This window comes from Fundulus heteroclitus, chromosome 1 (assembly GCF_011125445.2).
Source record: "Fundulus heteroclitus isolate FHET01 chromosome 1, MU-UCD_Fhet_4.1, whole genome shotgun sequence".
Classification (NCBI taxonomy): domain Eukaryota; kingdom Metazoa; phylum Chordata; class Actinopteri; order Cyprinodontiformes; family Fundulidae; genus Fundulus; species Fundulus heteroclitus.
The window spans coordinates 11,657,980-11,670,441 of record NC_046361.1 but is presented as its reverse complement, the minus strand read 5'-3'; the positions used below and the strand labels follow the sequence as shown (position 1 = coordinate 11,670,441).

The 12,462-nt window shown below is 41.2% G+C and overlaps 1 protein-coding gene across 2 annotated transcripts in view; it reads left to right on the top strand.

The window, feature by feature from the left end:
• soga1 (suppressor of glucose, autophagy associated 1) overlaps positions 1–12,441 on the top strand; it is a 132,789-nt gene extending 120,348 nt beyond the window's left edge. For both annotated transcript variants that reach the window (XM_012866766.3, XM_012866765.3), the window contains exons 17-24: positions 144–260; positions 1,695–1,759; positions 2,352–2,493; positions 2,648–3,253; positions 3,591–3,858; positions 3,948–4,166; positions 4,402–4,820; positions 6,112–12,441. In XM_012866766.3, the coding sequence (XP_012722220.3) occupies positions 144–260; positions 1,695–1,759; positions 2,352–2,493; positions 2,648–3,253; positions 3,591–3,858; positions 3,948–4,166; positions 4,402–4,820; positions 6,112–6,246 (1,971 nt within the window). In that variant the 3' untranslated portion in view covers positions 6,247–12,441. The remainder of the gene's footprint in view (positions 1–143; positions 261–1,694; positions 1,760–2,351; positions 2,494–2,647; positions 3,254–3,590; positions 3,859–3,947; positions 4,167–4,401; positions 4,821–6,111) is intronic.
• Positions 12,442–12,462: the final 21 nt, after the last annotated feature.

The following is a 12,462-nucleotide window of genomic DNA, read 5'->3' as shown; positions in this document are numbered from 1 at the left end:
GACATTGGTGTTGCCATTGGAGACACCAAAACCTGAGCTGTATTTCAGCAGAGAAGGAATCTGCGTCCCCTCCATCTCATTCCTCTCATTCTGGTGTTTTCCAATCTCTCTTCTTGGGCTGGTCCGACCTTTGACTGGATCAGCTTCAGATCGGGGAGAGGAACTGGAGCAGGGAGAAGCTGGAGCTGCTGGAGAGGTTCAGCCAGGAGAGAGCGCAGTGGGAGCAGAGACTCAGAGACCAGAGCACACAACAGGAGAAGGTAGGGCGGCTGGGTTCTTGTCTGTCCGTGTGAGTGTCAAAAATTGTTCTAGGCATCTTGGGCTGAGAGTCTAACACGGACAAATACTGCAGATACATTTAGCTACAGAATTAAATATATGTGCTGCTAAACTTGTTCTTGTAGTATTGTCTTGCATTTGTTCCTTATAATGCAGATCTCACCCTACTGTCAGGCATGCGGTGTCAGGCCTTTCTCCCATTAAATTACAACAATAAAACAAATCCATTAGCGGACGCTAACAGATGTAGAACTGAGCCTTTTGAACGCACGGCTGAGGGTTTCGAGGTTTCGGTTTTTGTGGAGAGAGACAGTCACTGGGCAGATGTTAATGCCATAGTGTGAGTAATTGCCAGACTGGGCTTTAAAAGCTGAGCTCGCCAGAAAAACACGGTCAATCACATCTGCTGATTAAACCCCCGCTGGTATAATGCCGGGCTGCTGCAACATGTCAGGGAGGGCTGACAACGTGCTGGGACCTTTTGTAGGTTGTAAGGTTAAAGGGATTTTCTACACGTGTAACTTAAACCCCCCAGAGATCTCCGTCCCCTTCACTCGCGCTGTTTCCGGTCCAGCCATTCGCTTTTTCCACTTCCCCATCTGTCTCGTCATCTTCCTTCCTCCTCTCTGCTGTCTGATCCGGTCTCCCTCCAGCCCTGTGGAGGTAAATTGAGTTAAGAATAAGGTTGCTGTTCAAACAAACAACAGCTCTGAGCTTTCATCCGTACCAGTCCAAAAGCAGCGTTGTCATGCTCCGCCACCCATACATCCTATGGATATCAACTTTACTTGTCTGGACCTTTTAAAGCTTTTTGCTGTTTAGTTGTAGTGCCCCCAACAGGCAACTTAGCAAAATTCTGACTTTATTACACTTGAGAGGAGGTAGGGCCATCAACTTGTACAAATCTTATACACCTAATGGCTATTTTTTTTTATTTTATTTACTTTTTTAAACCCATAGATACGTACTTTTACTAACTAAACACGAATACTGTCTATAATTTGGTTTCTTGTTTATTCAGATAGTTTGGACTGAGGTGAGAGTGAAAATGCTGTCAGCCCAGCAAGGCACCACATCTGCAGATGTCCTTTTCCTTTCTTCCTCTCCTCTTCGTCCGTTCTCTGTTCATTTAGAGCAAATCGCTTCTCAGCTTTAGATCTCGCCTCGAGTGTAAAACCCACTGGCTCAGCGTCACGATCAGTGTTTGTGTTTAACCTCAGTCTGCCACCGGCTATCTGTGGCAGACTTCTGAACTCTCCAAGGGGAGGGTGGCCTGTGACTTCACGCCCACAACAAAATGCCTTAGGAGTGATGATGTGCAGACGTGTCACTGAGGTCATTTAAATGTTGCCCAGCTGCATGGGCCAGATCAGGTCCTTTCCTTTTTAAACCGGCCGTTTTCTTTTCCCTCACAGCCGAAGCCTCTGTGTGATGAACCCACCATGGAGACGGCTGCTGTTAATGGATCAACATCGCCGAGGTGAGACTGAAAAACAGTCGTGTTTGCTTTAACTCAAACTTCTAAAAGTCATTAGGTGTTATTAACACTTTCTATTATAGCTGTTTCATCATCAGTGCTTTAATTAAATGAAAGTGTGTTGCGCTTCATAAACCGACTTATATCCCTTTCCACATCTTGCTGAATTGCAACCACAAATTTCTGCACACTGTATTTTATCTGGAGCATTTGTTATTTGGGCCCCTTTTACTGTTGTGCCTTAAACCCAGTGCTAAGAATGGAGGAGCTGCATAAACCCGCAGCTCAGGTGGAAGATTCTGTCTAAAGGAAAGTTGTGTATTGCACAAATCTGGACATTATGTAAAAGTGTTGGCATAAACCCATATAAGGTCCTGTGTACAGTTCTATAAAGTACAGTAAACGTATGAAGTCAGGAGGTTCAAGTTCTGGAAGGTTTTCCTGTAAAATAATAACAAATATGGAACATTTTGTGTTGGCCTGTCACATAGAATCCAGTTAATACACGCTAAGGTATGTGGTTGTAATGTGATTTCTCTGTAAATGTGTTATTGTGACAGGTAAAGCTGACTTTTCTCTCTTTGTTTTTGAGCAGGATAAAACCTACACCGGAGGACTCGGAGGTTAACAAGTCTGCCGGTGAGAAGGACAAAGCTCAGTTTGGCTCATTGCCGCTTTTTGCTGCAGCCGGGTTCGGTGATATGACCGTGAAGAACTGGACCAACCTGACCAATGAGGTTTGTAACAGGCTTCTATGTGTTTACTGGTTTTTAATGTTTCAAAACTTGTTAAGCCTTTTCGTTTCTCTTATTTTTCTCCCTGGCTTTAACTGCTTTCATAAAAGTATCGAGTTGCAATGTTTATTCAGCTTGCTGTTGTCTCTTGGTCTAGACCCCAGAGATCGCTAATACTTGTAAAACCTGGGACGGTCCAAGCGGCTCCTCCAGCAGCTTCGCAGCCTCTCCTGCGGATCTGGACTATGTGCAGAGGAGCTGCACCGCTCCAGACCGGACCGGCATCCGAATCTACTACAGCCCCCCTGCCGTGAGGCGCATCGAGCACCGGCGAAGATACCAGGAGCCAATAGATTCTGATCACCCCGGCATCGGGAGCGGCTCACTGAAACCGAGCGGAACGGATGGCGACGGAGTGTCGCTGAACGCCCTCGATGCTCAGCAGCAACAACCAGCCTCATCTTTGACCTCCTCCTATGAGCAGTGGCTCAGCTCGCTGTCCAAACAGCACCGGGAGCTGCTGGAGAGCAGAAGCGGCAGCATTTCCACTTCCATGCCGAGTGTCTTTAGCAGCAGCGCCAGCAGTGGGCCGGCTAACAGGGCGGTCGACGGGATGGCGTCCGGTTCTCCCTTCCACGACCTGGAGATCGGAGACATTTCCGCCAACCTAAGTGACGACATGAAGGAAATGACTAACTGCGTCCGCCAAGCTATTCGCTCTTCTTCTCTGGAGAGGAAGTCCAGCAAGGAGCCTGGCGGTCAGGTATCACTTCACATTCTGAATATTTTCAATATATATTTGTCCTTATTTCAGTAAATGTTTCTTTAACGGAATCAGAGAGTTCTCAGTATACCTATTGCAAACTCAATTCTGTTTTTTTTTTTTTTTCCCCTCCTTTTTTTCTTTTTTCCTTTTTTTTCTTTTTTTCCTTTTTTTCTTTTTTCTTTTTCTTTTTTTTCCTTTTTTTTTTCTTTTTCTTTTTTTCTTCTTTTTTCTTTTTTTTTCAAGCTGTTTTGCAAACTCAATTCTACGAAGAAAAAAAAAAAGATAACTCAGATGAATGTTAAACGATTTAAACCACGCCCCTTCCTTTCTCCAGCCTGTTGGCGTCTGCAGCAAGTCCACCCAGACCGTCGCTCAGAGCATCAGCGTCGGCCTGCAGACAGAGAGCCTTCCCAGCAGCAGGGCGGCGGGGCTGCCCTCCAAAGCCTGGTCCCCTCGTCTGTCACCAACAACCACCTCCTCGCTGGCGTCCGCCCGAACTCGGCAGATCTCCACGTCTCTGGACAAAGTGCACAGCCGCATTGAGAGGCCGTGCTGTTCGCCCAAGTATGGCTCCCCTAAACTGCAACGAAGAGGGTCTTCCGGTAAAACTTCCCACAGCTCCCTCCAAACCCAGTTTGATGCAGTTTTTAGAACGACTAGAAGAAAGGAATGAGCAACCTTCTGTTCCCAGGTTCCACCTCCAGACTGGACGGGGCGTCCTCCAGCAGGGACCGCAGCGTGTGGAGCCTACCTCAGAGGCCCCTCGGTGGGAGTGGCGGCTCTGCTTGGGCTCGCTCCACCACCACGAGGGACAGCCCCGTCCTGAACGGCCTCACCGATGGCCTCTCCAGCCTCTTTAGCGTGGTGGAGCACTCCGGAAGCACAGAGTCGCTTTGGAGGAGTGAAATAGGTGAGAGGCGGCTGTCGGACTGACCGAGCTGATGAGGAAACGTTAAGAAATTGAGCGTTCTCTTTTTGTCATTTATTTCTTTAAATCTATCATTTTCAAAAATAGATCTGCTTTAAAAGTTGAATAATGACATATTTGTTGCAAAAAAAATAAATAAAAACATTCTCCTAGGCTTGTGGTTAGCAGTAAATGCTGTTGGTAATAATCCAAACCTGTGATCCCTGCCCTGCTTTAGGACCAAGCCAGACCGCCAGCCCGGCCCGGCAGCACCCGGCTGCGGGGAAACCCTCCGGTGCCTCGGCCGGCGGCTCAGACTCCAGCTCTCAGCGGTACGGAGGGCTGGTGCAGGAGTTCATCAGGAACGTCTGCGGCAGCCGCGGCCCCGGTGGAGTCCCCCTGGCTGCGGAGAGAGTGCAAAGAGACTCCCTCGGGGTCCTCGGAGGCGTGGGCGCCTTGGGTGGTTTGAGCGGCGTAGATGAACCCACAGTCGGCGGGGCTGCTGCGTTCGCTGGATTGAGTGGAGCCAACGACAGCGTGACCAGGATTGTTAATAAGAGGTTCATGAAGCAGACCGCCGGGGAGGAGATGATCAGCATCATGGGAGGAGGGAAGGAAGCAGCGAGCAACAGCGTGGCTGCAGGACCAGGAATGGAGGTGATCATTTTATGGAATTACTTTTGGTTTGTTAATTTAGACTAAATGGCCATTTATGGTGTTTTCCTGAAGTTTTCATCTATCTTGAACCTTTTTTTGCATTTTATTGTATTACACCCACAAACTACTACTCTACTATATTGGGATTTTTAATCTAAATATAGGTACACATATATTTGAAGCCTCCTTTAATCTGACACCAATGGTAGCAGTATGCTACAGATGCAAACCTAGCAAGAAATGGCTGGAACATAAACGGACTGGTAGCGGAGAACATTGATTAGAGCTAAAGATCAATAACAACTCACAAGGAGCTGCAGAAATCCACCGCTCATGTGGAAGAGTCTGCTGGCAGAAGAGCTGGTTGTCGAGCATCTCGTGAATTCAGCCTTCATGGAGAGGCGAGATGAATGCTTTTGATGAATGAGAGCCGTGAGAAGACCCACTTGAAGCTGGCCGTAAACCGTGTAGGGGAGACAACACCTATGAGTAAGATGGAGATCTGCTCAGATGAGACTAGTAGTAAACCTTTCGGTTTGCATGCGGTGCACCATAAGTGAAATAAAACTAACACTGTTTTCGTTAATGTTTAGAATAATAATGCTCAAATTCTGTATGCTGTAAGCGCTCGAAGCCAAATAGAAATTCCTCGTTTGTGCAGACAATCTTGGCCATTAAAGCTAATTCAGACTCTTGATCTGCAGGGACAACAGAGCTAGTCAGTTTATAAGAAGACAGTGGGAAATGCTGGAGGAAAACCCATTAAAGGCTGCCAAAACATCCTTAAGGGTTAGGCAGAGGTTTGCCGTGCAGCAGGACAACAACCCTGAACATGCACGTCCAAAGCTACACTGAAATGGTTTAGGTCCAAGCATTCATTATAAATTCAGACCTAAATCAAGTTGAGAAACTTTACAAGGACTAAAAAAATTCTATCAAGATGCTATACGTCCAGTCTAACTGAGCTATGGGAGACTTTCAAAGGAAATTGCTTAGTTTCTAGCTTGTAGTGACACACCCTAAGATTTGAAGCTATAGTTAAAGCAAACGTGCTGACTCAGATTTGCTAAATACAAATGCACGGCACATTTACAGATTTTCTATTTGTAAAAGAAAGCTGAAGGCCATGTATCCTGTCATGTATTGCTTCCTGTTGGCCTATCCATGGGAGTTTGTGGTTGTAATAGGACGAAATGTGGAAAGGTCGTGAAGGCATGACTACTTCTGCATGCCACTGTATATCATGGCATGAGGAAATGTGGGCAAAAAGTGACGTTGTTTTGTTTCCCAGGACGCACCCTGTGATTGTGCCGCCCAGTCCTCCTGCTTCGTCCGATCATCCAGAGCAGCTGCTCGCCACTGCAAGCACCGCCTGCAGGAGGCCCCGGCTGGGACAGAGGAGAAGGGAGATGCCTGCAACGAGTGATGAGGCTCCCACTACACACCACCCCCCGCACACAAATAAGACGCACACAGAGGAAATTCACTTCTTCACAAACACCACTGCCATGGAAATGCTTTCCCCACACCTCCCGGAGCACCGAATGCACACCAAACACCCAGAACCTGCCACACAGGCCCACTGCCAAGCATAACACAGAGAGACAGCACAGACTGCCCCCACGAAGCTACTGCCACCGTAACGCAAACAGAACCCCCGGCAATACCACTCCCTGTTTCTAGACGTGCAACCGATGCCAAGGACACACCCAGCATCCCACCAGCAGGACTGAAACCAGAGATATCCTCTTACACTTCTAACAATCAACAGGTTAAACGATGATGTCAGGACTGAATCTGCAGAACACAGCCTCCGACTAACAGAATCATGGGTACTACAATCAGTCTGCTCTTTTTAAGCTCGTACGCCGCTACATGACACAATGTTCCCGCCCGTGCTGTTAATTAACCAGTGATTTTAAGGCTTGTGTGTAACTTTGGGAGGTATAAAACAGAAACCATAGGCAGAGCTAAAAAAAAAAGTTAATTTTTTTTTTATGTTTGGTTGGCTGGTCTGAATCAGCCAGTCTGCAGTTCTAGATATAATGAAAGGCTCCAATGATTTCACAGTGATGGACTTGTTCCTGAAATGCCATGCTGTTTTGGATTACTTTGCACAGTTAACTTCACAGATCCAAAAAAATAAAAATAAAATTCACATCTTAAGGACACATAGAGCGGTATAAACCGTATCTTATTAGTAAGGAAGGGAAAAAACTATTAGGCTGTGTGTCCCAGAATGACCAGATATGAACTCAAATGAAGAATGTAGGGAACCTAATGGCTCGGAAAATGAAACCATAAAAAGGACCTCAAAGACAATGTTTTACTGATGTACCTAGTGAGCGTATATCGCAAGGCTTATTTTTCTAGAGCAGGGGAGCCTCTGTCTTGCTGAACATTGGATACAGACAAAATGGGTGATATTAAAGCCATGACTGACCTTCGTTGATAGAAATTACTCTTCATTTTTCTTAGCAGACAGGCAGAGATTGAATTGTATTGATGTCATCCTTAAACATTTGAGCAACAATATGAAGACCACCTGTGCATACCTGCTGTGTGCTGTCTTGAAATGGCCTCTGTTGTTACACACACTGGGCACCATTCCCCCTTGTTGTTCGTTTCAACTGGGATCCCTTCTGTTAGGATAGAAAATTGAATTTCTATTGTTCATGTGTTATGTTGTTGTTGTTGTTGTTTCAGACCGCCCAAGCCACTTTAGTTGGGAGTACACGCGAGAAATGAAATCCATTCCAGTTATACCAACAAGCTGAAAAACATCTTTTGGGATCAGAATTACACAGTTGCTAAAATACCTTGATCAAAACGCAGTGCTTCGCAAAGGTATACCTACGCCCTTAACTTTTTTTTTTCTTTAACTTTTTATTCCACCACATTGATATGCTTTGATCTAAACCACTCCATTGTAGCGCTGGCTGCATCTTCATGATTGTTGTCTTGTTGGAAGGTGAACCTCTACCCTAAACTCAAGGCTTTTGCAGCCTTGAACAGGTTTTCTGTCCACATTTCCATGTATTAACTTTGTTACTTTTTAAAAAAAAGCTTTCTATCATAGCAGCCTCCACAATGTTGGGGATGGATATTGTCTTATAATCTAACCCTACTTGAAACTTCTCCACACCCTTTTCCCCGACCTGTCTGCTGTGTTCCTTGGTCTTCACGGTGCTGTTTGTTCACCAATGTTCTCGGCCAACACAAAGCAGCTGTGAGTTTAGGTCGGTTGTTGAATCCAATTTACTAATTAGAAAACTTCTGACAGCATTTGGCTGCTGGATTATTGAGGGGTATTAGAGTAAAACGGACTGAACTAATATGCATGCCATACGTTTTCAATTATAAATTTATTTATAATTGGAAAATGAATAATTTGTATTCCTATTCACAATTATTGACCACATTTTGTTGACCTACATTAAGGTTTGAGGTTAGAACTTGTCAAAATGCAAAGAAGTTCAATTGGTGCAAGTACTTTAGCGAGGCACTGTAATTTTGATACCTAGACGGTGGTCAATTAGTGCGTGTGTTCTACCTGTTTTTTTAACTACATACAATCAAAATAAAATGTAGTCACAGCCATGCACCAACTACAAGTTTTCTTACTGCCGAGCTATATCAAAACTCCTTGAATTGGATTTTGGCATTGTAACAAACATTGCCACCTTGGAACACCTCCAAGTATTTTAAAAGTATAGCTTGAACATATATATTTTGTTAAAATGGAAAGATATGGCTTTTTAATATTTAAATATCTGAAGCACTGGAACTTTTTAACTCATTTGAAATAAATCGGAAAATTGGCTTTCTTTGCAAATAAAATACTTGGTTTTGTCACAGTGAAATAAGTTATCCCTAAACTGAACCATAGAGGTAATTCTTCTGTAACAGCTGTACATAATGGATTGCGTAAATCAACACAGCTACAAAGGCACAAAGACTCATCTTGCCGACCTACAAAGACTATGTAAGAATACATTTTCTAGGAATTTATTTATTTATTTTTTTTTTACACATAGCTTGTTCATTACCTTGCCACATCCTCGTATTTTTTTGTTGAATCAACTAATTAAAGTGCCTGTTGAATTGTCTCTCCAATATTCAGGTCACTCTAAAACTGGACTTTATAAAATACATAAACCAGGCAGCCTATTTCTGTTTAATAGGATCATTTTTTCTTCATCAGTGTACTGTATCACATTTTAGCGACAAAAGGGTATCAACTGCAGGTGGATGTGGCATACAGTATGTGTCTGCCGTTGTAAAATACCAAATAATATTTCTGGAAACTCAAATATTTTACTTTTTAATTAATGTCTTGCTGACCTATTATTCTGTCTCTGTTTTGTTAACACGGTGCTACTTGGTGTACAGTCGTTTGTGGGCTTGTTGTCCTTTAAATAGGAATCTACCCATCTTGTGTCTGCACACAATTCAATGACTCAGCAGTTTAAAAATAGGGCATTACAGAAACAGAACATGTACCTAAATAACATGCTGAGGAAAACCCACAGTCTCTGTGCTGGTGTCTGTCTCCATTTTAGCCCTCTTTTTGGGCACAAAACCAAGAGCATGAAACCAGCTGCTGCCTCACAAGCTACTGACCTGAATACAACCCGACTAGACTGTCTGATTTTTGGCCACAATCAAATGGTTTTTAACTAGTTTAGGTCATGTTTCATGGGTTTTTTTTTTTTTTTAAAGTTTCTTTTTTTCTTTTGATATTTAATTTTCACACATTTTTATAAGCATTACACAAGAAAATATTATCTGAAGTTATAAGTAAATCCTAAATCACAGTCTATAAATATTTATCAAGAAAACACAATAAATCCTACATAAATCTTTTGGGTTACTATTATCAGTTGAGCTAACCTTTTTGGGAACTCTGTAGTTTGGAGCAAAATGGAGATTAGCTTTCCAAAAATCTAGCACATTAGCAAAGCTGCCATTTATCCAAGTTTTTCATGGATATCCCTGTGAAAAAACGTATTAAAATATTATATTCTGCTCATCTGACCAATAAAATCAGTGCCGGTTTGATTTTAATCTTTAGCATTTTTCGAGAACAAAAATATTAACTCAAAGGGCTTCCTGGAATATCAAAATGTTATAATGCTAATTTTCCATAATATATTTTTCAGTATTGTAGCTGTATTTCCTGCGGTTGAAGGGTTGTCTGAAAATGCTAATTTTTGATTTTGCTAACAGTTAGCATATAGCTAGACTCAGATATCAAAACACTTACGGTAATTTAGCTTTTAGACCTATGGTCTATTTTCTGAGGCCATAAAAAAGAGACACGAGCAAACTTTGCAAAATTCAAGAACACTTACCTTCACTAAACCAACAATTTGAGACATTATTTCTATTTTAACCAATACAAGGCAGTTAGCATGCTAACAATATAACCGCATCTCACATATTGGGATGTTAAACCAACTATAATAAGTTTATATAGTTGGTTTATGATTCACAAGGTCATTGACATGTTTTTTGTCAAAATCCTCTGCATGCAGTTTAAGATGTGGAAAAAATTATGGAAATAACCGAATGCAACACAAAGATTATGCACTAACTACAGTCAACACTTAGCAAAAAAAGGAGTTTATTGAAGTGTACTATGAGTATACTTATTTCATACTTAAAACTAGGCAGTGTACTTGAAGTTTACTTTTTATAATCTATATTTCATATACCTAATATTATCATAGTGAAGTATGAACAGAAGTCTTAGACTAAGTACATTAATACTTACACATAATCTTATACTTAAGTATACCTAATAAAATTAACTTCAAGTATACTACTTTTTGCTAAGGAAAAAAAATAATCTCACAGTTTCATTCACCAGACTACAAATAACCAAACTGATAAGCATTATGTTTTAGGTGTACTATTATATTTTTAAACCATGCTCGAATAAGAGCCTGTCTTTTTAAATCTTTCCATTGTTTTTTTATAATTGAAACACAACACTATTAAAACTATGCTAAAACAGGGTTTTATCCTTAAAACATCAATTTGATCAGCTTTATACACAGCAAACCAATAAACAGCCCACTGTGGAAGGGATTTAGAGACTTTTTTTATTGTTTTATTCCAAAAAGTGAGTGATTTTTAGATATGATGCTTATATTGTACTATTTTAAAATTATTTTTCTGATCGCCTGCATAAAACTTCAGGTAGATGGTTTACAGGATTTTGTTCTACCTCTTAGACTGTACAATAAATACAAAAAGCTAAATTTATAAAAATCTGCCAGAAAGGTCTGCAGTTGAAACCCATGCAATCACTACATACCTGGATGTTGTTTTCTAATGTAATTTAGTCATTCTATCCACAAGAAGGTCACTTTAGTGCCTTGCCTCTACAAAGGTGTCTTGTTTTTACTAAAACCTTTCCATTTATCTGCATAAATTTGATTCCAAGAAAGCACAACACCTTAGTTCAAAATTCCAGATTAAGTATAACTGGAATTCAGTTTAAATATTGTAATATGTGATTTTACCTTCATTTATATCTTATACAGTGAATATGGGAATTCCAAGACGTTAGCTAAACTGCACCCTTCGATAATAACCTTTTGTGTTACCAGACTTCTAAAAAGGTGATGATCAAAATTGTTAGGACATTTTGGAAGAATGTCTTTACACTGATTTTTTTTAATAAGGTCTAAATTTTAGACAGTGTCAAGATAGGAATAATCAAAGATGCTGAGAAAAGTTGAATGATGTTTCATTGTTCTCCTAAAAAAGTACGCACAGCTTATTTTTTGATGCGTCATACATGTGTATTTCAACACAAGATGTGGCTTGGTAGAGGTGTAAATTCATCACTCCCTAATCTCTAAATGGCCTTTTATCCATTCACTATAACATGTTACAGGTCACACAACATCACCAGCCAATATCTTTCTTAAAGGCTGTGGGGCATCAACCATTACCCTTATACCCACTTTTTACATAAAACCCAATAAGGCCACATTGATATTTCCATCTCTTTGTAAAGTTTCCATACCATTAATTAGATTATTACATGCTGGGATTATGTAAATGAATTCTTAGCTGTTCATGATGGTAGCTAATCTATTTACTAGAGACGGCCTGTACATTTGCTTTATTAACATATTGTTCCCTCTTTTTCAACAATGCGTGATTATTAAAAGGAGAATGCAATGAAATGTAATTTATCTGGTAGAGAAATGCCCCAAATCCCATTTTGTAAAAAAAATAATAAAAAAAAAATCACAAAGAAAGAAAAAGTTCTGTACTCTGCCCTTTTGTTTCCTTGAGAAAAGCTGAATGTCAACAGCTGATCTGACCCAGGTCGCTGTGGAAATATGTAGCTCTCTCCCTTTTTAGATGACACTTGTGCATTTTCTCTGTATATAGTTGCATTTTGAAAATGACTGAAAAAGAAAACTGAAAAAAAAAAAAAAAACAATAGCAAACATCGTAATATGTAAGAATAAGATGTCCAATATGAATTTTTGAAAGCAGCCGGATATATTTGTTTTTTCCAGCCATGGTAGCTTGTAAAATAAGATGAAACTGCCTCCTGTTTGTCATAGCGATCACAAATAAATGTCATGGATTTTGATCTTGTCATAGCCTTATTTTT